The 15,364-nt window shown below is 37.2% G+C and overlaps 1 protein-coding gene across 4 annotated transcripts in view; it reads left to right on the forward strand.

The window, feature by feature from the left end:
- Positions 1-15,364, forward strand: part of LOC123561423 (basic salivary proline-rich protein 3-like) — a 244,315-nt gene that overhangs the window by 209,093 nt on the left and 19,858 nt on the right. For 2 of the 4 annotated variants that reach the window (XM_053553185.1, XM_053553189.1), the window contains one exon: positions 11,828-11,871. The exons of 1 other annotated variant lie outside the window; for it this stretch is intronic. In XM_053553185.1, the coding sequence (XP_053409160.1) occupies positions 11,828-11,871 (44 nt within the window). Of the gene's footprint in view, positions 1-11,827; positions 11,872-14,292; positions 14,338-15,364 lie in introns of all 4 variants that reach the window. One more of the 4 variants, XM_053553186.1, reaches the window with a different exon arrangement.

The raw sequence follows: 15,364 nt of genomic DNA on the forward strand, positions 1-15,364 counted from the left end.
CTGCTAGGTTTTAAAAAACGTTCTCTTAAAATCATTTGATAGAGGAAATGTCATGGTAAATTTTAATATCACTTACTATCAAATGCTGTTAAACTGTCTTTGCATCATAACAATTTGTCAAACACATCCTTTTAACTGGAGATTTAGGCAAATCTACGAAAGTTGTAACAATACCTGGACATTCAATTTTGGATACAGATTTTGATCAATAAAAGTATTTGAGCAAGGGTTTTAAATACTGGTTGACAGGGATGAGAATCAAACAGTAAATTTTCTATTGCTTGAACTTTATTCTTTAGCTATATACATTTTGTTTTTACAGTTCTAACAGCTGCACTGTTTGTCATGTAAAATTCACTGGGAGTCTTCTTTCCAACAAAGAAATAAAAGTGCAGGTTTAATTCTCAGTGGTGTTTTGAATTTAGACATAGTGCTTAAAGTGCCATACTATTTAATTTGCACAGAAGGCTTCATGTATTATTGTTCCAAAACATTAAAAATGCATGAATAATAAGATATAGACAAGTGAATTTTTTAAGACTAGTGATTTTATAAGGGCAAATAAGTTTATATTATCATTAGATTTGTTAAAAGCTTCGTTATCATGAACATAATAACCGCGGTATAAAATCTCCCACTTGAACACCTCAATCTCCCACTTTGGAAAGCAAAAACTCCCACTTGGCATTCAGAAAAAGTTGGGATGTCTGAGAATGATAAAACGGGATAATTCTGCTGTTTGTTTTCATGTAGGAGAAAAAATCAGTTTTGGCAGAGTTAAATTTTTCATTAAGTTGACTACAAATGAGTATGTGGCACTACTGGAAGAATTGGAATTCAGATTGTCTTAGAGTAATAAAGTTGGAGAATATCAAAAATGGATGTTTATTTATAAGCACAAACATTCCTTCCAAAGGATTTGTCAGTCAGTTTCCAAACAGAAAAGAGAGTGACTAATGATACTCCATTAGTTATAAGCTCGGCTTTTCAGAGAAAACAATTGGGCTATTGTGCTCGCGTCTGTATCGACATTCGTTAAAGTTTTTGATGAAGTTAAATATCTATGTTACTATCAAAGCTTTTGAATTGAAACTTGAGATTATTATTAACTGTCAAACAATTCTCCTTAACTCTGATCTGTATTTTGACAAAGTGATGTCCCTTTTAAGCTCGACTTTCGAAGAAAAAGTAGAGCTGTTGCACTCGCCCCAGGGTCAGCGTCGCTGTTGATTTAAGTCTTTGATAAAGTAAAATATCTCTGTAACTATCAAAGCTATTGACTTCAGATTTAAAAAAAGTTTTTACTATCAAAGTCTACACTAGGAGAAACAATCCCCATAACTCTGATTTAAATTCTGACAGAATTATGCCCATTTTAAAACATAGAATTTTTGGTTAAAGTTTTTGAAAAAGTCAGACATCTCTGTTAGTATTAAAACTTTTGACTTGAAACTTAAAAAGTTATTTACTTTCAAAGTCTACACCAGGAGAAACAATCCACATAACTCTGTATTGAATTTTTACAGAGTTATGCCCCTTAAAACTTTGAATTTTTTGGTTAAAGTTTTTGATAAAGTCAAATATATCCTACTTTCAAAGCTTTTGACTTGAAACTTTAAATGATTATTTACTATCAAAGTCTACACCAGGAGGAATAATATCCTTAACTCTGATTTTAATTTTGACAGCTAGAATAATGTCCCTTTTTGACATAGAATTTTTTCTTTAAAGTTTTATAAAGTTTCTAATGGCAAAGCTCTAATTCAGAGTTAGGCACTGAGAAAAGTCGAGCGTGTTGTCTTATGGGCAGCTCTTGTTAACTTAATTATTTGATGAAAGTTTTTACAGGAAAAGCTGTATTTCAGACTCAAGCGAGTGAGAAAAGTTGAGTGTGCTGTCTCTTGTTGTATAATAATATGCACCACGATAAAGAATATAGGGTACTAACTTTGTCTCTGATAGAGTGAAGAAACCATATGTATTAATTATTTGAGATTCCTTTGTATGTGACTTTCTTGCATAATATTTTGGTTGTTGTATCTTATAGTATAATGCAGTTAATTGTAACTAAATTTCTTTTTACTGACTGCTAAAACTTTCATATTTATTTGAATCATCAGAATTTTTTTAGCTCACCTGACAAGGTGAGCTATTGTGACGGCTTGATGTCCGTCGTCCGTCAACAATTTCTTAAAAAATCTTCTTCTTGAAAACCACAGGGCAGAATTACACAAAATTTCACAGGAATGATCCTTGGGTGGCCCCCTTTCAAAATTGTTCAAAGAATTGAATTCCATGCAGAACTCTGGTTGCCATGAAAACCTTTAAAAATCTTCTTCTCATAAACCAGAAGCCCTAGAGCTTAGATATTTGGTGTGAAGCATTGCCTACTGGACCTCTACCAAGTTTGTTCAAATCATGACCCCGGGGTCAAAATTGACCTTGCCCCAGGGATCACTTGATTTTACATAGGAAAATCTTTAAAAATCTTCTCAGAAACCAGAAGCCCTAGAGTTTAGATATTTCACATATAGCATTGACTAGTGGGCCTCTAGTAAAGTTGTTCAAATCATAACCCCGCCCCAGGGGTCACTTGATTTTACATAGGAAAATCTTCAAAAATGTTCTAAAAATAAACCAGAAGGCCTAGAGCTTAGATATTTAATATGTAGTATTGCCTAGTAGACTTCTACAAAATTTGTTCAGATCATGACCCCAAGGGTCAGATTAACCCCGCCGCAGGGGTCACTTGATTTTACATAGGAAAATCTTCAGAATTTTCTAAAAATAAACCAGAAGGCCTAGAGCTTAGATATTTGACATGTAGCATTGCCTAGTAGACCTCTACAAAATTTGTTCAAATCTTGACACCCCCAGGGTCAAATTGACCTAGCCCCAGGGGTTATTTGATTGTACATAGGGAAAACTTCATAAATTTGCTAAAAATAAACCAGAAGGCCTAGATATTTGATAATGTAACATTGCCTAGTAGACTTCTACAAACTTTGTTCAAATCACGACCCCGGGGTAAAATTGGCCCGCCCCAGGGGTTACTTGATTGTACATCAGAAAATCTTCCAAAACTTTTTTTTAAAAATCATCAGTTTGACATTTGAAACATGTAGCTCATATTACTCAGGTGAGTGATCCAGGGTCATCTTGACCCTCTTGTTTAATTTTGTAGAAAAATAAAAAATACTGATTATGAAATGTTAATTATGTTTTCCTTTATTTATTACAAAACATATGACGTTAGGCCACACCAAATTTAAAGGTTGTTCATCGGATTTGCCGCTCGTATATTTTCAGAAACACAAAAAAAAATTTTGTTTTTTTTGCTTGCGCTCGCCCCATTGAAAAAAATCAGTACAAAATTTTTTGGTGCGCTACTTTTTACGGACGTAAAAGTGTATAAATGCTTATAATTCCAGTCTCAGATTGTTCTCAAATGGATTTTAATCAAAATAAATACATACTACACACACATCATCTATAAAAGATCATTACACCTATATTTAGTTGCATTAAAGTTATTTCACCTTTATGCAGTTACGCCATTTTCTTCAAATGTTTACTGTGTATAGGTGAATGATATATTCTTGGAGTAGCAGGAGACTGAGTAACAAACCTCTGACCTAGATGAATCAAGTCATTGCTAGAAATGCTCTAAAACCTATCCAAAAAAAGAAAACTGAAGAAAATAAATATTAAGAGAAGGGAACAGATACTGTAAAAAAGAACGTTTCTTAAAGAAATGTGCTGATATTTAGGGCACTTAAAAAATAAATGCTATTTTGGTGCTTTTATTTTTTACATGTCGACTCAAGGATTTGAACACTTTTATTTTTATTTTCTCTTCCTACCCAAGATCATGGCAAAAAGTCTCCTGAGAACCAAAAAACAAAAAATGTGGCCTAAAGTATTTATTGGCAAAGCTCAAATTCAGACTTGAGCACTGAGAAAAGTCCAGCTTGCTGTCTTACTGACAGCTCTTGTTAACATCTTTAATCAGGTTAAAACATTACACAAGATTTTTCTCCTCACATTCATTTTTTTGTTCTCTAAAATTGGGAGGGCGGTGGGGGAGCACTTAGAGTTGTCCTTTACCTTCAATCTATCTGAACTTGCATCATTTATATCTCAAAAGGTATCTTTAATCTTTAAGTCATCAAACTGGTTTCTGTCAGTCAGACCTGAAGTATGGCCCTTGATTGTCAAAAATATATGAAATTAAACCTTTATGGGATAGATGATAGCAAATACAGCATCAGAAAGCTGAGACAGAGACATTATGGTCTTGTAATCTGCTGAGACAGCATACAGACAAAGTTCAATGTTTTTGGCAGCCAAGACACCTATATGGTACTTTAATGCTTTATGTTATAACAGGTGCCTGCTCGTGATGAAATAATGCACAGAGGGGCACCTTGGGTCTTCCTCCAACATCAAAGCTGGAAAGTTGCCATATGACCTATATATGAGCCGTGCCATGAGAAAACCAACATAGTGGGTTTGCGACCAGCATGGATCCAGACCAGCCTGTGCATCCGTGCAGTCTGGTCAGCATCCATGCTGTTCGCTAACAGTTTCTGATTCCAACTGGCTTTGAAAGCGAACAGCATGGATCCTGACCAGACTGCATGGATGCGTAGGCTGGTCTGGATCCATGCTGGTCGCAAAGCCACTATGTTGGTTTTCCCATGGCGCGCCTCAGTATTATGTGTCGGTGCGGCATTAAACCCAATGAAACAAAAAGAAAATATGTTTTTGCATAAGGGCGCTGAGTATCCATTAGTCAGAGCAATCATATTGAGCAATAAGACTTGTATGTTGATGATTCAAAGACATCATCTAACAGGATCGCAGTTTGAACTGATTATAATTAGTTAAAGGTTGTTTGTTTGAAACATTGAGCAATTTGCCCGATCTTTGAAATTATCTAGCTTGTAATTGAATTCATTTATGAATCATTGGTACACAAATCATTTAAATGAGGTAGCCAGAGAAAAATGTTATTATGAGATATATTGTCCCAACACCTCTATGTTTTTACAAAGGACATTCTACATTAAGTTTATTTTGTTATTTTAGTCTGATACATAGTCACCTTAGTGATTGGACCCATTTCATTGCACATTAGCAGGCCTCCAGCCATTTCTAGTTTTTCCTAGTTTTTCTAAAATGCTCCTAGTATTCCTAGTTTTTCATTTGCAGTATTATGTCTGAAAGTTTCAATTTTGTGTTTTAAGTGTGTTTCGAAGATTTTCTTGCAGAAAACAATGTAGAGATGTTCAGCTGACTTGCCTGTGTTACTGGCAGTAGTGGTTTGGTGTCACTGATACATTTCAGGTTGGACTGTGCTTAAGTGATGCCAAACAGAAACTGCAGAAGCAAATTTACAGTCAGCTGAACACCAGGCCCGGATCCATGGCCGGGCTGAGGGGGCCTGTGTCCCCCGTTGGCTGAGAAGTGACCTATACTCATCAAAGATGCAACCGACTGTTTGGCAAAGGAATAATATTTTCTCGAAATTTAGACCCAGAAACGCACCAGAGGCCACCATTTCATACCTGTATTTCAGAATTTTCCAGGGGAAGTGTCCCCTGACGTCCCCCCCCCCCCCACCATCAAGAAGGGAGTAACCCCTCCATTATTTATTTATTGACATTTAAGATCAATAGCATAAAACACAAAAACAGAAGACAATAAATATGATATCACAGAATATAAAAACTACCTCAAAATTTAGACCTAAAAATGCACCAGAGGCCACCATTTCATGCCTTGTATTTCAAAAATTTCCAGGGGGAGAAGCCCCTGACCTCCCTACAATGAGGGCTGTACATCCACCAAAAAATGCACGAGAGGCCACCATCTCATACCTGCATTTCAACAAAATTCCAGAAAACCCTAATATGGGCAAAGGCACCCCTTCAAGTTTCATAGTGTGTGAAGTTGTATACCTGCAGGATGTTCTCTTTGGAATTTAAATGGGCTAGGACAGAGTTAGGTCCTTCACTTAGTAAAAAATACATAAAGAATTCTAAAAAGTTGGTGTTGTAAACATCTTATAAGAATATTTCATTTTGAGTCATGAAACCATGTACAGTTACATGAGTTAGTTGCATCTGTGTCCTATGGACACACATCTAATTTTGTCATGTAATTTTTAAGGTTGACTAAACCAAGTCTATGGAAAGCTGTCCTACTCGGGTCATTGTCGGCGTCTTTCTGCATCCCTACCCAATGGTTAAAGTTTTTTATAGTTTCGTTTTTTCTCCTTATCTCTGTAATTACTTGGTGGATTTGTTTCAAACTTCAAATAGTTATTCCTCACAACACCAAAATCATATGGCACAAGGGCCATAACTTTCACGCCAATATTTCATGAATTATCCCCCTTTTTATGCCCCCCTTTGAAAAAGGAGGGGTATATTGTTTTGCAGATGTTGGTCGGTAGGTCGGTCAGTCGGTCGGTCGGTCGGTCTGAATGTAGACCTATCCGTTTCCGGATGATAACTCAAGAACTCTTGGGCCTAGGATCATGAAAGTTGATAGGGAGGTTGGTCACCTACAGTAGATGACCCCTATTGATTTTGAGGTCAGTATATTAAAGGTCAAGGTCACAGTGACCCTGAACAGTGAAACGGTTTCCGGATGATAACTTAAGAACTCTTGGGCCTAGGATCATGAAAGTTGATAGGCAGGTTGGTAATTACCAGCAGATGACCCCTATTGATTTTGAGGTCAGTATGTTAAAGGTCAAGGTCACAGTGACCCTGAACAGTAAAACGGTTTCCGGATGATAACTCAAGAACGCTTGGGCCTAGGATCATGAAAGTTGATAGGGAGGTTGGTAATGACCAGCAGATGACCCCTATTGATTTTGAGGTCAGTATGTTAAAGGGCAAGGTCACAGTGACCCTGAACAGTAAAACAGTTTCCGGATGATAATTCAAGAACGCTTAGGCCTAGGGTCACGGAAGTTGATAGGGAGGTTTGTCATGACCAGCAGGTGACCCCTATTGATTTTGAGATCAGTATGTCAAAGGTCAAGGTCACAGTGACCAGGAACAGTAAAATGGTTTCCAGGCAATAACTCAAGAACGCTTTGGCCTAGTGTCAGGAAAATTGATAGTTAGGTTGGCCATGACCAGCAGATGACCCCTATTGATTTTGAGGTCATTAGGTCAAAGGTCAAGGTCACATTGGCCAGGAACAGTTAAATGGTTTCTGATCTTCTTGTCCAAAACCATAGGGCTTAGGGTTTTGATATTTGGTATGTAGCAAAATCTAGTGGTCCTCTACCAGGATTGTTCAGATTATATCCCTGGGGTCAAATATGGCCACACCCCTAGGGTCACATTGTTTATATAGACTTATATAGGAAAAAACTTTGAAAAACCTCTTGTCCAAAACCACAGGGCCTAGGGCTTTGATATTTTGTATATGACATCATCTAGTGATCCTCTACTAAGATTATTCAAATTATTCCCCTAGAGTCAAATATGGCTCCGCCCTGGGGGTCACATGGTTTACATATACTTATATAGGGAAAAACTTTGAAAATCTTCTTGTCCAAACCGCAAAGTCTATGGCTTTGGTATTTTGTAATGTAGCATCATTTAGTGGTTCTCTACCAAGTTTGTTCAAGTTATCCCTCTCGGGTCAAATATGGCCCTGCCTCAGAGGTCAAATGGTTCATATAGACTTATATAGGGAAAAACTTAGAATCTTCATGTCCATAACTTACATCATTCAAATTTGGACCACATGTATAGTTTTGAATGGCAAGATGAACCTTGACATGAGTTGACCTTGATCTTGACCTAGTGACCTACTTTCACATTTCTGTACCTACAGCCTTCAAATTTGGACCACATGCATAGGTTTGTGTACTGAAAAAAACTTTGACCTTTTTATTGACCTAAAGACCTACTTTCACATTTTTGAAGGTACAGGTTTCAAATTTGGACCACATGCATAGTTTTTTGTTCCAAAATAAAATTTGACATTGATTTTGACCTAGTGACCTAGTTTCACATTTCTCAAGCTACAGCCTTCAAATTTGAATGACAAGCGTAGTTTTGTGTACTGAAATGAACTTTGATCTTGAGATTGACCTAGTGACCTACTTTCACATTTCTGAAGGTACAGGCTTCAAATTTGGACCACTTGCATAGTTTTGCGTTCCGAAATAAAATTTGACCTTGATTTTGACCTAGTGACCTACTTTCACATCTCTCAAGCTACAGCCTTCAAATTTGAACCACATGCATAGTTTTGTGTACCGAAATAAACTTTGATCTTAAGATTGACCTAGTGACCTACTTTCACATTTTTGAAGGTACAGGCTTCAAATTTGGACTGCATGCATATTTTTGTGTTCTGAATTGAAATTTTACATTGATTTTTATCTATTACCTACTTTCACATTTCTCAATCTGTAATCTCTTGTTAGGTTAATAGGTTAAATGTCAAGGTCAGATTAAACCAGAATGGTAGAACTTTTGTTTACAGTGAGCATATAATTTCTGTTCCTTGTGCAATTATGCATCAAGGGGGGGCATTTCGTGTTCAACGAGCTCTTGTTTACTTAGAATTTCAGATTAAAGTTTTGGTGCAGTTTCACTCCATCTCAGTTATTACTACATGGATTTGATTCAAATTTAACATAGTTGTTACACAATTTGGAAAATTTTCGAATTGATTATATTAATGAGAAAAAAATGTACATAGTTTGCTACTAGAATATTTATCTACCATAAAGAATTTATTTTTTTATAAACAAATTTATTGTTTTGTTCAAAACATGTCACTGAATATTGCTGAAATTGCAGATATTTGTGGAAATGTGCATTTTTACCATATTTAGGTCACATGGGAATGTGTTTAGTACTCACAGAGCACACTCAACGACCATAAAAATATTTTGACCATTGGTCCAGCTTCTTTCACAGAATTTATGGTCATTTTTTTATTGTGGTTGACAGCTGTGCTCAAGGTGAAAATTTCAGATTTGTTAAAAAGTTTGGTTAAAAGCTGAAGGTTTCCCATACCAATATTGTTAAAAGATTATTTTCATTCTTATCAGATATTTTCTTTGGAAATGAATGAATCATGAAATATTTTGTGATTTTGATAAAACAATACTAATCTTCTTGACATAAGAAAACTGGTTCTTTACTCCATTCAGAGACTTTCAGTTTTTAGGCTATTTTTGGGCAACAGTGAACCTTTTCCTTTCAGGTTAAAGTTTTGGTGCACTTCCAGACTATCTCAGTTTTAACTAAATGGATATGATTCAGACTCAAAATAATTGTTCAACATCATTGACACAAGGTTCATAACTGGCACAAGTATTTCATGAATTATGCCCCCTTTTTACACTTAGAATTTCATGTTAATGTTTTGGTGCACTTTCTCTCTATCCCTGTTATTAGTCCCCTACTGGTTGAAAACCAGTTTCGGGGACTATAGGAATGCACTTTTCCGTCATTCCGTCCGTCCGTCTGTCCATCCGTCTGTCTGTCCGTCCGCAATTTCGTGTCCGGTCCATAACTCTGTCATCCATGAAGGGATTTTAATATTACTTGGCACAAATGTTCCCCATGATGAGACGACGTGTCATGCGCAAAACCTGGACCCCTAGCTCAAAGGTCAAGGTCACAATTGGAGGTCAAAGGTCAACAGGGCTTTTTTCCTGTCCGGTCCACAACTCTCCCATCCTTGAAGGGATTTTAGTATTACTTGGCACAAATGTTCCCCATGATGAGATGATGTGTCGTGCGCAAATCCCGGACCCCTAGCTCAAAGGTCAAGGTCACAATTGGAGGTCAAAGGTCAACAGGGCTTTTTTCCTGTTCGGTCTATAACTCTCCCATCCATGAAGAGATTTTAATATTACTTGGCACAAATGTTCCCCATGAGGAGACGACGTGTCATGCGCAAAACCTGGACCCCTAGCTTAAAGGTCAAGGTCACAATTGGAGGTCAAAGGTCAACAAGGCTTTTTTCCTGTCCGGTCCATAACTCTCCCATCTATGAAGGGATTTTAATATTACTTGGCACAAATGTACCTCATAATAAGACGATGTGTCGTGCACAACTTTCAGACCCATAGCTCAAAGGTCAAGGTCACACTTAGCAGTCAAATGTTAACATAGCATGAACAGGGTCTGTTTCATGTCCGGTCCATAACTCTGACATTCATTAAGGGATTTAAATATCACTTAGCACAAGTGTTCCCCATGATCAGACGACGTGTCATACGCAAATCCCGGACTCCTAGCTCAAAGGTCAAGGTCACAATTGGGGGTCAAAGGTCAACAGAGTTTTTTTCCTGTCCCGTCAATAACTCTGCCATCCATGAAGGGATTTTAATATTACTTGGCACAAATGTTCCCCATAATGAGACAACATGTCATGCGCAAAGCCCAGACCCTTAGCTCAAAGGTCAAGGTCACAATTGGAGGTCAAAGGTCAATAAGGTTTTTTCCCTGTCCGATCCAGAACTCTGTCATCCATCAAGGGATTACAATATTACTTGGCATAAATGTTTCCCATGATGAGACGTCGTGTCATGCGCAACACCCAGTACCCTAGCTTAAAGGTCAAGGTCACACTTTGAGATCAAAGGTCAAGAGGATTTTTTTCCTGTCCGGTCTATAACTTTGTCATGCAAAGCAGGATTTAGATATCAGTTGGCACAAATATTCCCCTGGATGAGACAACATGTCATGTGCAAGAACCAGGTCCAAGGTCTAAGGTCAAGGTCATCTTTAGAGGTCAAAGGTCAAATTCAAGAATGACTTTGTACGGAACATTTCTTCTTCATGCATGGAGGGATTTTGATGTAACTTGGACCAAATGTTCACCACCATGAGGCACCCTTGTTTTTAGAATTACGTCCCTTTGTTGTTACTATAAATAGATTTTATTGTAACATTTTTATTACTGGCGGTAGAGAAAATCGAGACCACTTTTCTGTGGTACAGCATGCATGTTACAACCAATTTTTAGGTGTATTTTGACCTATCTCTACCTGGTAAAGAGTTTCTTGTGGACTTATATTATATAGATTTTTTTGATTGTTTTTTTTGATTTTTTTTTTTAAAGATTAATTTCCCTTTGTTGTTACTATAAATAACTTACATGATAACATTTTTATAATCAGCCAAAAAAATTCAATATGAAAACAACTGTGGGTTTTTATATGTGCACATTTTAATCCAAGTGTGTTGTTATAACATATTGTATATGTAGTACAATACTGTTCATACATCATTGACAGATATCAGTTCATTATGTTATACTGCAGTAGAGAAAATTAGGTGCCTTCCAGTAGGGGACTTTGTATTGCATGGCAATACTTCATTCACTTGTTACTAAATGGATTTGATTCAAATCTAAAACAACTGTTTAACATCATCAACTTAAAATAGTTTTTCCACATCATGTGACACAAGGTGCATCACCTTTCACCAATATTTCATGAATTATGCCCCCTTTTTGCTTAGAATAATACTTATTTAATGTTTTGACACACTTTATGTTTATCTGTCTTATCACTTGATACTTTTGACATAGACTGAAGCTATTGTCCAATATCTTCATCCACATTGGAGTCATTAAAAACTCCAGTGAAAGCTGCAGCCTCCTCAGATGTGCCCAGTTTCACTATCAAGCATCGAAATAGTCGAGCGCGTTGTCTCATGTTACAGCTCCCTTTTTAGTTTTTCCATAAGAGAGAGAGGGAGAGAGAGACATACATAATAAAGTCCTTCCATCCATCCCATACAAATAATTATGAAAAACATCTTTTCAGGGAAACTCCAGCTGCTATACGTAGGCGGAAGACCCTGAGACAAGGTAGGTTAAGCTGAGAGTCTTTCTGCTAATGTGCATGTTTAGAGTGAAGTAATATAATTGCTATATTTGTCCTTGATCATTTGTTCTCTCATGTATTTACTTCAAGAACTAAGTCACCAACAGTTGTGATGTGTATTTGTGTCTTTGTACAAGTGAGTTCTTGAAGTTTGATCTATGACCTATGTAAAAGTTAATGGAGAATATTTGTTATTTTTTATCTTTCTCTGGTAGATGGCTCAAAAAGGTCGTCTGTCCACAATTTCTTGGGAACATGATAGACACCACATTTTTCAACTGTTCAATCAAATTTGCACCGAACTTGTATAAGCATAATTTCTTGGTTCCTTTCAAAAAACTTGCCAGATCCCATCATGGGTTCCATAGTTATGACCACTTTAGGGACCAAAACTTGCTATTTTGGCTTTTGCGACCATATGGAGACTTCATTTATGGTTTGATTTGATACAAACTTGCAGAATATCTTTAACAAAAATAGATCTTGGATTCCAGGATGAACATTTTAGATCCAATCATAGGTTCTTGAGTTATGGCTCCTGATTGAGCCCTGAAAGAGTCAAAATTTGTTAAGTTTTACTTTGTGAACAGGATAGAATTGACATTTAACATTTGATTTTAATCACACTTACACATTAAGTCACAATAAGATCTCAGTTCCTTTAAAAAACTGGCTAGATTTCTTCATGGGTTCTAGAGTTATTGCTGCTGAAAGGGACAAAATTTTCTATTTTGGCCCTTTCAGCCATAATTATCATAGAGGTTTCATACTTTGATTTGATACCAACTTGCACTGATAATTTCTAGTGGGTCATGTAGGGTGAATATTGAGGTCACCAGGTCAAATCAAAGGAAAAGCTTCTTAAAAACCCTTGAGGCCACATTATGACCATATCTTCATGAAACTAGATTCCTTTACCTAGTATAAAACCGGGTTATATGGGGTAAAAAACTAGATCACTTGGTCGAATCAAAGGAAAAGCTTGTAAATACTATTGAGGCCACATTTATGACCTAACTTTCATGAAACTTAGAATGTTTATCTTGATTATTTCTAGGCCAAGTTCAAACTGGGTTGTGTGTGGTCAAAAACTGGGTCACCAGTTACCCGAATTTTTATGCAACCACTTTGCGGGGGGCATATAGTTTTGCCCTTGTCCGTCCTTCCGTGCAAGAATGTTGTGTTGCGCCTAGCTCCAAAAGTATTTGACGTAGATTCATTCAGTCATGTATGAGTTATGGGCCCTGACTTTGTAAAAATTGGTCATTTCAGTGTTGTGCTCCTGGGGTTTCGCATCCGGATTAATTCAGTCCTGTATGAGTTATGAGCCCTGACTTTGTAAAAATTGGTAATTTTAGTGTTGTGTCGCACCTAGCTCCAAAAGTATTTGACGTAGAGTCACAAAACTTTACAGGAATGTTGGTCAGCATGTGTAGTTGTGCACCTGGGATTTCGCGTCTGGATTTATTCAGTCATGTAGGAGTTATGGCCCCTGACTTAGTAAAAAATTGGTCATTTTAATGTTGTGTCGCATGTAGCTCCAAAAGTATTTGACCTAGAGTCACTAAAGTTTACAGGAATGTTGGTCAGCATGTGCAGTTGTGCACCTGGGGTTTCGCATCCAGATATATTCAGTATTGTAGGAGTTTATGGCCCCTGTCACCTAGGAAAAAATTTGTGTCCTTTGTCATATAGTGGCGGCATCTTTGTCCCATGGACACATTTCTAGTTAAAACTAATTTCACACAAATTGTCCTTGTGTGACTTTCTACAAATGTTATTCAAATTTTTGTGCCCCACCCCCCATTAGTGGTGGGGGCATATAAATTTGGTCTTGTTAGTTTGTCTGTCAATCCATCTGAAGTTGGTGATGCGCCTAGCTCAAAAAGCATGTGATATAAATTGATGATACCTTGCACGAGTCTTTATCATGATATGAACTTGTGCACCTCCTATTTTTCGTCTGCCTCAGCCCCCTATTTTTAAAGTTGTGGCCCCTGAAATAGTCAAAAATGCACATTTTCACCTTGTGACACACCTAGCTCAAAAAGTATTTGATATAGTTTAATGAAACCTTGCATGAGTCTTAATCATGACATGAACTTGCGCACCTATTTTTCATCTGGATCTGCCCCCTATTGCCAGAGTTATGGACCCTGAAATAGTCAAAAATTCATGTTTTCACCTTGTGACCCACCTAGCTCAAAAAGTATATGATATAAATAGATGAAAACTTGCATGTCTTTATCATGATATAAACTTGCACATCTCTTTTTTTTTTTGGCTGGCTGGCTACACCCCTATTTTTAAAGTTATGTCCCCTGAAATTTTGATGATGTTGTTTTAGAGAGGTTGTACTGTACAAATGTTGCATTTTACTTTCAAATAATTTTTGTCTATTAAAGGGAACAGAGCCGGCCCAGGATATTTTAAAAAATTCCTGTAAAAAGGTAATTCTGTTACAAGACATGATTTTATTAACATTCAAGTTGGTACTGTGAAATTGTTCATTATACCCCCACTTTTCGGGGGTGCATATAGATTTGCCCTTGTCCATCCTTCCGTCAACCCATCCGTCCTCCGTCCATCCGTCCTTCCGAGAATGTTTTGTCGCGCGTAGCTCCAAAAGAATTTTGATGTAGAGTCACAAAACTTTACAGGAATGTTGGTCAGCATGTGTAGTTGTGCACCTGGGGTTTCTGGTCCGGATTAATTCAGTATTGTAGGAGTTATGGCCCCTGACTTTGTAAAAATTGGTCATTTTTATGTTGTGTCGCGCCTAGCTCCAAAAGTATTTGACCTAGAGTCACAAAACTTTACAAGAATATTGGTCAGCATGTGTAGTTGTACACCTGGGGTTTTGTGTCCAGATTCATACAGTTGTGTAGTAGTTATGGCCCCTGACTTAGTAAAAAATTGGTCATTTTAATGTTGTGTCGTGCGTAGCTCCAAAAGTATTCGACCTAGAGTCAACAAAGTTTACAGGAATGTTGGTCAGCATGTGCAGTTGTGCACCTGGGGTTTCGCGTCTGGATTCACTCAGTTATGTAGGTGTTATGGCCCCTGACTTAGTTAAAAATTGATCATTTTAATGTTGTGTCGCGCCTAGCTCCAAAAGTATTTGACCTAGAGTCACCAAAGTTTACAGGAATGTTGGTCAGCATGTGCAGTTGTGCACCTGGGGTTTCACTTCCTGATTCATTCAGTCATGTAGGATTTATGGCCCCTGACTTAGTTAAAAATTGGTCATTTTAATGTTGTGTCATGCATACCTCCAAAAGTATTTGACCCAGAATCACCAAAGTTTAAAGGAATGTTGGTCAGCATTTGCGGTTGTGCACCTGGGGTTTCGCGTATGGATTCATTCAGTATTGCCCCTGACCTAGGAAAAAATATGTGTCAATTGTCATGTAGTGGGGGCATCTGTGTCCCATGGACACATTTCTAGTTTTTATTGGCATGAATTTCTATGTTGTT

This window comes from Mercenaria mercenaria, chromosome 10, assembly GCF_021730395.1.
Source record: "Mercenaria mercenaria strain notata chromosome 10, MADL_Memer_1, whole genome shotgun sequence".
Lineage (NCBI taxonomy): Eukaryota > Metazoa > Mollusca > Bivalvia > Venerida > Veneridae > Mercenaria > Mercenaria mercenaria.